The sequence below is a fragment of the Anolis carolinensis genome, chromosome 4, assembly GCF_035594765.1.
Source record: "Anolis carolinensis isolate JA03-04 chromosome 4, rAnoCar3.1.pri, whole genome shotgun sequence".
Taxonomy (NCBI): domain Eukaryota; kingdom Metazoa; phylum Chordata; class Lepidosauria; order Squamata; family Dactyloidae; genus Anolis; species Anolis carolinensis.
The window spans coordinates 92,674,925-92,688,262 of record NC_085844.1 but is presented as its reverse complement, the minus strand read 5'-3'; the positions used below and the strand labels follow the sequence as shown (position 1 = coordinate 92,688,262).

At 35.6% G+C, this 13,338-nt stretch overlaps 1 protein-coding gene across 5 annotated transcripts in view; it reads left to right on the top strand.

The window, feature by feature from the left end:
• Nucleotides 1-13,338, top strand: part of gpsm2 (G protein signaling modulator 2) — a 44,853-nt gene that overhangs the window by 12,031 nt on the left and 19,484 nt on the right. For 4 of the 5 annotated variants that reach the window (XM_008115039.3, XM_016995209.2, XM_008115038.3 and 1 more), the window contains exon 2: nt 3,661-3,952. In XM_008115039.3, coding sequence (XP_008113246.1) covers nt 3,894-3,952 — 59 coding nt within the window. In that variant the 5' untranslated portion in view covers nt 3,661-3,893. Of the gene's footprint in view, nt 1-3,660; nt 3,953-8,129; nt 8,195-13,338 lie in introns of those variants that run through there. The other variant, XM_062980797.1, reaches the window with a different exon arrangement.

Here is a 13,338-nt window from a genome sequence, read left to right as displayed (position 1 = left end):
GCTCTTCTTCAAGAATATTCCATTCCTTCCTTCCAATTTCCCTGTGTCTTCCAGCTTTCTCTGCATATTGAGTATGTTCATTTCTAACTGGCTTGAGCAACCTGTTGCAGCTGAGGTGTAGCTGGACTTGCAATGTGCCATCCCTCTAATGATCCCCTAGTTTTTTTTATCCCTCCTATCAGACTCCCCCCGGTCCCATAACTGCTTTGTTAACCATGTCTTTAAACAGTACTGTTTTTAAATTTAAAAAAAACCCTGTTTTCTAATCTTTTTTATGACTGCCTCCCTAGGAAACTGTGTTTCCCCATCCCAGGACGTTTGTCCTCTCTCTGTGCTGGTCATGAACCGTAATAAAGTCTTGATTGATTGATTTCTAACTGGAATATTCTATGATCATTTTATACCCACATCAGTCCCTCACAAAAGATTTATTTTCATTTGTATATCTTTTAACCTACCGTATATACTCGAGTATAAGCCGACCTGAATATAAGCCGAGGCACCTAATTTTACCACAAAAAACTGGGATAACTTATTGACTCACGTATAAGCCGAGGGTGGGAAATGTAGCAGCTACGGGTAAATTTCAGAATAAAAATAGATACCAATAAAATTTCATTAATTGAGGCATCAGTAGGTTAAATGTTTTTTTAATATTTACCGTATTTCAAAGAAAAACAATAAACTAGCTCTATAAGTGGAAAAGTGGGGGCAACAAAAACAATATGGTATCAATAATAATCTAATAATAATAATAATAATAATAATAATAATAATAATAACTTCATTTGGATCCCACCCTATCTCCCCATGAGGAATCAGGCCAGCTTCCAACATAGTAACAGGCAGTTTAATACATGGTAACGTTATGTAGTAATTACTGTATTTACGAATTTAGCACCAAAATATCACGATGTATTGAAAACATTGACTACAAAAATGCGTTGGATAATCCAGAACGTTGGATAAGCAAGTGTTCAATAAGTGAGACTCTACTGTACTAATTTCACATATGCATTTTCCCCTGAAACATTTGCAAATCCCCCCTTTCTCTGTGTGTGTGTTTGTGCATTTCCCCTAAAATATTTGCAAGCCACATATATATATATATATATATATATATATATATATATATATATATATATATACACACACACACACACACACACACACACATACATATATATACATACATACACACACACATACATACATACACACACACACACATACATACATATTCATATCTATCTAGACATGTCTATATATATTTGTGTGTTCATTTCCCCCCTGTAATATTTGCAAGTCCTATATATAGGTAGGTAAGAATATATTCATATCTATCCAGACATCTCTCTTTCTATAGATATTTGCAGAGACTTGCAAACATATGAGGGTAAATTCATATATAAAAATAATGTATATGTATGGCTACAGATACACAGGTACATGGATCTATATGTATAAAGGATTTGCAAAGACCTGCAAACATATGAGGGGAAATTCATATATAAAATTAATGTAGATAGATAGATACACATATAAAGGTACATAGAGATGGCAAAAGCTTGCAAGGGGTTAATGCTTATATATCTGTAGGAGAGTTTAACAAATATTTCAGGGGAAAATGCTTTTATAAGATTAATGAATATATATTTTTCTTCTTCCTGACTTGCAAGGGTGTCTCTCTTTTCAAAACATTCCCTTGATTAAGAGTGAGGGAGGCTTTGGAAAAGTAAAACACTGATAAGAGAGAAGAGAGAAATAGATCACATATTGCAAGCAATAGCCTGCAGGCTCCATTGCCGGCCTTGACTTTGACCCGAGTATAAGAGGGGGGGGGGGGGGCTTTTTCAGCTCATAAATAAGGGCTGAAAAACTCAGCTTATCTTCGAGTATATACGGTATGTTGTACAATTTTGACTAGAGAAAGATTTGCGTTTGACAAATAAGTTTGATCTTAGTATATACAATAGAATGATGACTGAATATTTTAAGTACTTAATTTGAAAATGTAAATAGAAATCAGAAGATGCTTGCATAGCCTTTACATGGAAACTTGACTCTAAAATGCTCTTAGAATGGAGCTTAAGATCATTGACTTAATGGAAATTTAGTTTTGCTTATAGTCGCAGTATAATAGCTGCACTCAGTGAACATGTTTAGTTTTAATGCTTCATAGGTAACCTTAATTGCCCATCATAACTTATATTTTGAACTATATTTTGATGACTAAGAAAACAGGATGGGTTTGTTTCCATATTTGCTATGCAAGCTATTTACATTTTAATAACTGATTGAAGCTAAGAAGGAATAAGTGCAACATTGCTTAAATGTTCCAGTTCAAAATTCTAGACACTTAGATTCTAATATAGATAGAAAGATGTTCAGAATACAGAAGTGTTCTTGTTATGCCCCAGCTAAAGTAGCTAACAAATATTTGTAGTAGCTAGCAGTGATATTGGAAAAGTGCCTCAGGACAGTGTGCCTTTCCCATGGAATTAATAGGAAGGTCAAATGCCATAAATAGCATTTTCTTCCATAATTTGGGGGGTCCCTTTAATGTATTAAACATTGTCTCCAATTTAAGATTTAGACACATAAAACAGAAAGGTGTGGAAATGGGCTTCCCTGCCTCCTCCTTCCCACAACATAATCTCCAGCGCTCTGAAAATAGTTTGACTTTGTGAAAACAGCCTTTCTATTATAACCTGAAGGCAGGAAATTACTGCAGAATAGATATAGATGATTTTCAATGATCTTAGATGTCGTTTCTTTAAATTCTAATTGCTAATGTTAATTCTCTTTAATGTAGTAGTGTTAAAATGCTACATGAATTTTCTCAAAGCAAAGATATGTTAATGTCTACGTATGTTACCTTTTGTAAATGAATCATGACTAACTGTCCGACATACTAAGTTTGATGCTGATTTTCTGTGTAAAAGAAAATTACTGAGAGTATATTTTAGGCAGACATAAATATTATAATATGTGTAGTAGTGAATTTTATACTGGGCTATTGTTGCCAAGCTCAAGGACTAGCAGGTCGTTGCAAGTATTAAGATTAAGGAATTATTATCCTGCCTTCATAGGCCTTGTTTTGGTTATTTTGTTCTGGTCTATATAAATACAGCAGAAACTCGGTTACAGGGAGATGTTTAGGAGAATATTTAAGGTTGAAAACTTTAAGTCGCATTTAAAATGGTGGGTTTTGTTAGGGGGTAAACATGATTAAGACTGGAAGTAAAGTAAAGCAGATATTGAAGAGATTGTTGCTTTTTGACATCTTGAGCTGAAACTAGCCTATTGATCAAGCAATTTATTTTTATCTTAAAATTTGACTTCTATCTCATCTTGAAAAAAAACATATTGCTTCTCTGTGTTGTAAAGGAACATGTTACATTCAAGATCGTTTTCTTCAAGATTGATGAGAGATTTGTGTATTTTTGTACTTGCATGCCAAAATCTGTACACACAATATGAAGTGAAAATTGGCCTGAGAGGGCTTTTATATAAAATTCATTTGGTTTCTGAATTCCTTACATGCACAAACTGTGTTTATTAGTTCTGCTGAACAGCCAATGAGATACTCTGTTTTTGCATTAGTTTTGAATTGCAAGGAAAATATCAGGGCTGAATTATTTTATGTTCTCTTTGCAGAAATGCAGCTGACAGACACAGACCTTCCTACTCTGAACAGTTGAGGACTGTCCTATAATGATTTTCTTATCTTGCTATGAAAGAAGAGTACTACAACAGCACCTTGCAATTTATTAATTGACAAGTTATGACAAGATTGATTAGGACACTTGGGAAAAAGACCATCCTCATATTCCAGTAGTTGTGCTGCAAGCAACATAGGTGCTGTTTTTTAAAACTCAGAATGCAACTTGATGGAAGAAAATGTTTTATTAAACATGTGTGAAGGTCGTTCGTTTCATGTTCGTTACAGGTAAGCTTGTGTACTACTTTTGATTAAGATTTTATGAAAGATTAGCAAAAGGAGTGTGAATTTGTCTGTTTTGATGTTGCTTATTTTCTCATTTTTCCAACTATAAAATCATAGTCACCATTTCTACATCAATTTCATATTTTAAAAGTTTGCAGAAATGCAGAGAAATTCATGATAACGTGCCTTTCTCTGAATATATGTGTTTTATATACAGTAGGGGTGGGCCCCATCTCGGATAACCGAATGGCTCAGATAGGGCGAGGGCTCGCCGACGAACGTCTCCCCAGATCTCCCTCAGCCGGGCCCTTACTGGAGGACGGGGTTTCCTCCAGCAAGGGCCTGGACGAGGAAAACCCACGGCACCCTCCTCGATTCTTGGAGGGACGCCTGCAGACTATGAGGCAAATGGTTTAGCAGGAGCAATTGCATTATGTAGTTATGCTGAGTTGAGATGATCAGGCTTGAATTTAGAGTTTCAGCCAGCTATGGGAGATTGCCCTTTGATGGGTCTACAAATGACAAACTGAGAACTATTGTGAACAGGTTTAGTATTTCTTCGTCAGAATTTTCAAAAAGACAATGTTGGTAAAGGTCCTTATACAGGTTGAATTCCCAATCTTGCTTTCAGAGACCCGGTAGAGTCCATCTCACTCCCTCTGGTCAAATGAAAGAAACAGTGCAAGAATTCTAAACAGCAGCTCTAAGTACATGGACCTTTTGCACTACCTCCCATTTGAGGACCAACCTCCTCATTTTGTTCTGGCACTAGGAATCTACCGCCACCAATTTATGGATGCTGAATATTATTCTGGATAGCTATGTCATAGAGTGCACTGATCTATACCCATGTTGTACTATGTGCTACCATCTCTGACTCTTGTTACTTGTTTCCTCCCAGAACTTAACCATGTCATAGGACATGGATCTACTTTTTGGATAAGCAGGGAGTTTACTTGGCTGTTTATTTGGAATTTATACATTAGGAAACACATCCTTTCTGTTTGTTACAAGGGCCTGAAACAGTCTACTTCCTTGCAGAGGCTGTCTAGATGTGTAGCACCTACAGTAATTTTGTTTTTGACCTAGAGAAGAAATTGCTCCTGGTGGGTTTCAAAAGTTATTCCACAACAGTGGTTGTTACTGCCTTCCTCGACACTGTTCTGTTCCTAAACATTTTGTTAGGCAGCTGTATGGGCATAGCCCATGGTATTCATTTGTCACTATAGTTAGGATATTTGTGCCAGGAGGGAGTCAGTCTTTGAGTTGGCAGTTGTTTGTTGTGGTTGACTGTGATTCCTACCCTCCTCTAATGAGTTAGTAAATAAGTAAATAGATTTCTTATTTGTGACTGTGGTTCTTTTAAGTGATTATAAAGTTCTTGAAAGAACTATGTTGATCCTTGAAAATAAATATATGTATTTGTGCTTTCTGAAATTTATACATGCATAGTAAATAGGTGCTTAGGTGAGAGTCAGTTTCTTGTATCTCTGTTTGTTTGTTCCTTATCTCTCCTTTGGTATGTATTTTCTCCTGATGGTGGTGCTATGCATGCACTCTCCTTTTGGCAAAGAAAATTAAATAGCTATTGAAAGAGTTTGTGCCTCTTTAGGATAGCGAATGCAGAGAAACATTGTGCTGATAACCAATCCCAGACCTAAAGGAATGGAACCATGACAGGGAATTACTTTTTAGTGGCAACAGCAAAAATAAAAGCAAGAAAAGGTCAGATTGCTTCTCTGTTTTCCTCATTTTCTGTTTAAAAAATGTTTTAGAATGTTTGAAGCAAAGATTAAAAATAGTAAGATTAACTGTATGTGGTGGTGTTTCTATACATGTTTTGATTTACTGTGTACAGAATAGTCTGCACAATGGAAACAAATAAATCAAATCTGCTGTATTGCTTATACATGCATAGAAATCACTGTTCAGCCAGACATTGTATATTAGCAACACAACAGTGAGTACAACTGACTTTTATTTGTATGCCTTTCTATATTGAAGGAAGGAATCTCTGTGTTTTGGTTTTGACATTTGGTTTTGAACTAGATGAGTCTTTCTTCCTGTTAATTATTGCAATGTCATTCCTTCTGTGCTGTTTAAATCTGGGACAGTGAGAATGGTGGGCCAAGGTATCTCTCTCACATTTCTACTCGCAGCGGAATGATACCTCTGGATCCAATTGTGTGCTTTGGGTAAATGAAAAACAAGGGACAGATTTTCCACCATTTGTATTTCCTAAGCTTATTTAAAACGTTGTGTACATATACATATAGGAACTCATGGAGTCATTCATATACCTGAACTGGATTTATAAAACCATCCAAAAGCTACAGAGGACGGGAATGAGGAGAAACACATAGTTTCATCAGACATGTGGAGAGTAAGGCACAAGACTGGGGACTTAAATCTTAGGGACAAAAATCGTGTTAACTAGTGCAATGAGAAATGATCAAGAAAGGTGAATTTAAAAAACTTATTTGGAAAATGCAAAACTTGCATTTTTGAGCAACAAAAATGAAAATGCAGAGGAAATGAATTTATCCAATTTAGATTTAGAGATATGAGATGAATAAAAGTACATGGAGATGATTGCAGATCCTATTTTTATTTTCTTGTTCCTCTTGTATCATCTGGGGATTTTGCCCCACTCCATGAGGGCAGATTTAAAATATTTTTCAAGGAAATAATAGGAAAATGCGAAGACAGTTGTCTTTCCTCTGCATCTTTTAACACATGAAAATGACCTAGAGGCATTTGGTAAGACGCATGAATGAAAAACAAACACTGTCTCCTTTGTGTTATCTTCTTTCTCTAAGGATGTTATGCCCTAATTTTAACTAAATCCTGACAGTGTTCTCTATTTGAAGGACTGTGTTTATTTAGAAACGAAACATAGTAAAATATTTGAGAACTTTAAAAATACTATTTTTAACACAAAGCTATTATAATCACACAAGATCGAGATGTAAGGATACGAATGTGAAAACTAGACATTATATTTAAGGAGTTGTTTATTAAAAGGAGAATGACTCAGCTGAATAATGCAGAAATAAAAAAGTACAACGATGCATCTATTACGTGAAAAAAAATTACAAAAAATTCAAAAATATTTCATCATGAGTACATAAGCAAATGGATCCCTCCCCCATTTGAACTATTTAGAATACATTCAATTATTCGGTATTTGGTTAGTGAATGATGGATCTGTTTAAAGCCTCTGGAAAGAGTCTTAGAATAAACAACCGTTTTTTCTGTTTCTTATTTCATGATTTTCCAAATGCTTCGTTTGATCCTCTATGCCAGAATCCCTTAGTAAGCTAATATTACATTTGCTTAGATATAAATGGGAATAGTTCAGTTGCAAAGCTCTTTACTCAGCTGCTAATTCTGTTCCTGTAATTAACTGAGGTTATATACATCTTGAGGCTTTTAGCTTCATTAGGTTGCCTCTAAACAGCTTTTCGTCCCAAAGCTGCTTTGATCACGTCTGTTATGACATACCAAAAAAATTTTCTGCCCACTTGAACTGAAGATATCTGCCATTATTCCTTAACATGTCTTTGTCTTTACATGTGTGTAAGGAAGGTTTCCCCCCTCTAAAAAACACGTCATGCTTTGCCTCTAGCTGTTTCTATGTCACGCTTTGAAAAAAAAATTCTGTGCAAATCTGTATTTTAAAATCATTCTTAAAAATAGATACTGAAGCCTCTTGAAAGTTCAGAACATAAATGTGAACAGGAAAGTTCATGAAAGGATTGCTATGAATTTATCAAGTTGATCTATAGACAAACTCCTTATATGTAATTTGAGCACCCTAATTTCTAAATGCCAAGTTAATTGAAACTGACAGTTAACATGAGGTGCCCGGAGTGAACCTCTTCGGAGGGGATAAGCTTAGTTAAGATTACCCAATAGGTTAAATCTTTTGTTGTTGTGGTATGACATACTGTTGCAATCAATTTGGGTTTTGTCTTAGTCATGTTGGACTACTTTGTTGCAATAAAATGAAAGCAGACGATGGTTAGATTGTTTTAGGATCTTCTGGACAACTTTTGAAGCCATCTTGCATGTGGTATGGCTAGCCAATTTGGAATGCTAGATTTCTGCAGAATTCCTGGCCTGAAATATAACTTTTATTCGACACAGTTCCTGGTTACTAGGCATCCACAGTTTTGTATTACAAAAGCTAAAAATGTCTGTCATGTCTTTATGTTTAGGCTGTGGAATGTCAAAGGCTAAAAGGTATAGTATGCTTTTAGTATATTCTTGTTATGTACAATCTAGAATGGCTAGTTCCTTTGCAGTAGTTTTGGTCAGAAATTTTGAAAAGCCCTCTAATGCAATAGCAAAGAAAAGATCCCTTTTGTAGTATATCAAATAGCATTTGAATGATTGTATATTTAATTGGTTAAATAATTTGCTCTTTTGCCATTTTTATAATTGTATGCTTCTATTTCTCCAGTTTACATAGAATATTAATGATGACTTTAAAATAGTTACAGATTTTTCTGCTTAGTACAGTAGCCTCGAGTGTAAATGTTTGTCTATATCTGATATGCTGGACATAGTACTGGTACAATACTTTATGACATAAATAGACTTTATTATGATTATGAAAAATAATGTATCTATGGAGTAAGAAGCTGTATGATATGAAGATGTACAACAACCGAAAGACATACAACAACCCTGAAGATATATTTGCTAAAATTATACTGAAAATAAGCTACTTTTCACAACAGAAGCCTATGTAGCATTGGAAATTTTTAAAATAAATTGATTAGCAGAGTGCAGTGCAAAGCTGTTTCTTGTTTAGAATACATTTCATTCTAAGATATAGCAAAATGTAATTTTAAATGCTTAATTTAGTTTTGTGATTGGCCTCAGAAATTATCTTTATTGCATTTAAACTACTTATGCATAGTTTACATATTATCATGTAGAAGTACTTTTGAAAGAATTGCTGTATTAGCATAATCATTGACTGATGTAATTTCCCTGTTCACCAAAGCCTTTGACAAAATTATCCACTATCGTGATAGCTTGGTTAGCTAACTAGTTATATGCAGGTTGCTTATAATCAGATGCATCTATAACTGGTTGGAAAATACTACTCAAATGCTTCCTTATCAAAGTGGAGTAAGTTTTAAAGTTGAATGGTGCAAGGCTCTGTTCTGAGTCCCGTACTGATCAATACTGCTATTAATTGCATAGGGATGGAGACCCTGCGATCTTTCAGATTATACTGAACTACATTTCCTATCATTCCTATAATGCTGGTAGTAGTTGATATGAGCTGGAATAAGTAATATCTGGAGGACTAGAAGTTCTGCACCAGTTATTCATTTGAAAAGACAACTGTCTCAAAACTTAGAGGAATAGATAACACCATGGAAAATGAGCATAAAAACAAACCCGATAGAATGAAAAACTGAGCTGAAATACATAAAATAAATTTCAGCAGAGACCAATACGAACGTCTGTATGAGAATGGAGAATTTAATGTACAAGCAAAGGAAATGAGATACCTGGCTTGATAGTGGTATATATGAAAAGGAATTTGCAAATATAGTTCTTCACAGCCTGAACATGAGCCAGATTTTTTAAAAAAACCAAAAAAACCAAATGGCTAATGCTGAATTAATATAATCCTATTTTCTCAATTACTGTAATAACTATATAATATATTCTGCACCAGGTGGGATATATTTAGAGTTCTTTTTTCTACTTCTAGTCAAATACTTAAATTGTAATGGGTTCAGAAGAAGTGAGTAAAGGTTATTAGTGATTTGAAAAGCTAGTTATGTGAGGAAAAGTTGAAAGAATTGAATGTGTTTGGCTTGAAAAAGGGAAGACTGCAGAGGGGAGACTTAACAATGCTTTTCCAAAAGGGTAGTGCCAGATGGCCAGACCTGATCTTATGGGCTTTAAATACCGGATTTTGGATGAACAGTTGGATATTTAAAAAAAAAAAATAGCAGTTTTAAGAGTGGGAGATATTACCTCCAAGTCAAATGTTTTTCTTTCACTGTTGCCCCCAACTTCAGAGGAGGTTTAAAAGCCAAGATTGAACAGTCATCATTTACTATTGGGCGGGGAGAGGAAATTTGTGTCGCCTTAGGTACTGTTGAAACTGCAACTCCCACCAATACAAGGAAGTTGGCTAGTCTCTTTGCTGGTTTCTACTCATTACTTTTATTTTAATAAATATATGTATATATTAGTTTAAGTACCTGGCAATGCCAGGGCTAGGTATTTTGTAATGCTGTCTATAAGAAATAGTCTTTGCTTTTGTTTTTATGAATGCACTCATTAGAAAATGCATAATGATGTGGGTGAACTACAACTCCCAACCTTATGGGACAATTTTCCTCAAACCCTACCAGTATTCAAAGTGGGTCATGTTGGGTATGTGTGGAAAATTAGGTCCATCATTGGTTGGGTTCAGAGTGCTCTCTGAATGTGGGCGAACTATAACTCCCAATATGTTGTCAAAGATTTTCATGGCCAGAATCACTGGGTTGCTGTGAGTTTTCCGGGCTGTATGTCCATGTTCCAGAAGCATTCTCTCCTGATGTTTTACCTACATCTATGACAGGCATCCTTAGAGATTGTAAAGTCTGCTGAAAACTAGGCAAGTGGGGTTTATATATCTGGGGAATGTCCAGGGTAAGAGAAAGAACACTTTTTTTTAGTATAATTTTTATTAGTTTCTTTTAATACATAGTTTAAAAAAGGAAAGAATCTGGGGGAAATCGTTCGGAAGGGAGGGGGGATGGGGGGGGAGATGAGGACGGTTCGGGGGGGGTTCGTGCAGAGTAACATGCGGGGGTGGAGTGGGGAGAGTGGGTAGAAGGGTCTGTGAGGTGTTTTGATTTATAATGAAGTCTCTTCTCTTGATGATTCTTGCGGTTTGCTGTTAGTAAAGTTCAATTTCCCTAATTTGGGTAAGTCCTTAAGGCCCTTACGTTGCTCACTCCTTTCTTGACCTTATATATTCCTCGAAGTTTGACCAGTCAGTTTCTTTCATTGGTTTTCCTTGTTGTTTCTTCATTAAGAATGTCAGTTTGTCCATGTTTCTTATTTCCCATATCTTCAATAACCATTGGTCTGTAGTTGGTATTTGGTTTGATCTCCATACTTTTGCAAATACGATTCTGGCTCCTATTACTAAGTAGTTTAAGATCTTTTCCTCATTTGCCTCTAACTTTGTGTTTGTCAGTCCTAGTAGGTATAATTCTGGTCTCAGCTGAGTGTTCTTTTTCATTATTTTTCCACATTCTTTATGTATTTCTTTCCAGTATTTCTTTGTTTTGGGGCATGTCCACCACATATGATAGAAATTTCCCTCTTGCTTCTGACATTTCCAACACTTTATTCGTATATCTTTCTTGTAGAGTCCTAATTTTTTCGGGGTAATATACCATCTGTACTGCATTTTGTATTGATTTTCTTTTAGGTCCGTGGCATAGGTGAATTTTATCTTTTTGTTCCAGTTCGTTTCCCATTCTTCATACCTAATTGGTCTCCCAATATCTCTAGCCCAATGAGTCATACATGCCTTTACGTGTTCTGTTTCCGTATCCCATTCTAGTAATTTTTTATATATTTTTGTCATTGTCTTGTTGTAGGACTTCAAATTTTTTTCCCATTCTGAGTCTTTCATCATAAATCCAATTTGTTTGTCCTTTTTGAATTGCTCCTTTATTTGTCTATGATGGAGCCATGTTATTTGTGGGAAAGTTTCCTGGATTTCTTCTTGAGATTTTAAGCAGTAGTTGTTGTCCTGTCTTATTAGAATGTCTCTATACGTTGGCCAATTTGTTTTTCTATGACGGTATTTCAAGGTTGTCTCCAGTGGCGATAGCCACAATGGAGTTTTAGGAAAAATCCTATTTTTATATTTCGTCCAGATCTTATTCAACGAATCTCTTATTATGTGATTTTTAAAAATTCTCTTTTCATTCTTATCCGGAGTGCCCCATGTGTAAGTCTGCCAGCCAAATTTGAGATTATATCCTTCTAGATTTAAAATTTTCTTGTTTTTTGAGAACAACCAATCCCTCACCCATGTTAGTGCACATGATTCATAATATAAACGCAAATCTGGGAGATTCATTCCACCTCTGGTCCTATCGTCTATGAGATTTTTGATTTTTATTCTCGGCTTCCGTCCTTGCCATATGAATTTTGAAATATCTTTTTGCCATTTGGCGAAAGGTCTTGGAGATCTGATAATTTGTAAATTTTGAAATAAAAACAGCATCTTTGGGAGGATATAAGTCTTGATAGTCGCAATTCTCCCTAGTAATGAAAGTCCTAAATTGTTCCAATTATTTAAATCTTTCTTGATTTCTTTCCACTTGAAATCATAATTGTATTTCAAGAGGTGGGTATTGTTTGTTGAGATATAAATTCCCAGATATTTCATCTTCGTTGTTATTTTTAATCCTTGTCTGTTTGAGGCAAGTGTGAATATTGCAATTGGCCAGCGTGATTAGCATTGAATACTAGCCTTGCAGGTTCAAAGCCTAGCTGCTTCCTGCCTGGGGGAATCCTTTGTTGGGAGGTTTTAAAAAGGTAAAGGTTTTCCCCTGACATTAAGTCTAGTTGAGTCCAACTCTGGGGGTTCATCTCCGTTTCTAAACCAAAGAGCTGCCATTGACACCTCCAAGGTCATGTGGCCGGCATGACTGCATGGAGCACTGTTACCTTCCAGCTGGAGCGGTACCTACTGATCTACTCACGTTTGCATGTTTTTGAACTGCTAGGTTGGCAGAAGCTGGAGCTAACAGTAGGAACTCACCCCGCTCCCTGGATTTGAACCGCCTACCTTTCGGTCAGCAAGTTCGGCAGCTCAACGGTTAAACCTGCTAAGCCTCCGAGGGCTCCTTTGGAGGTGTTTGCTGGCCCTTATTGTTTCCTTCTGAAATTCCCCTGTTTTCTGAGTGTTGTTATTTAATGTCCTGATTTTAGAGTATTTTAATACTGGCATCCAGATTTTACTCATTTTCATAGTTTCCTCCTTTCTGTTGAAATTGTCCACATACTTGTGGATTTCAGTGGCTCCTCTGTGTTGTTTGACATGGTGGTTATGTTATGTTATTTGTTTGATCATAGAGATAATCTAATTCAGTTCTTTTTATTTTATTTTCCCTTTTACTCCAGCTATTAGCTCTGTCCATTTCTAGTCCAAATTCTCCTTAGTATATTTGTTTGTATATTTAATACTCCGTTCAGTAATTGATATGGTCAGTGGACTAATAAATAAGCAGATCTACCTATATATCATTTCAGTAATATAATTCTGTAGCATGTAGTCTGCCATTTTTATTGCCTGTTTTCAGTGCTCTTTCCAACCACAGGCAACTGTTGCTTGTGCAGCT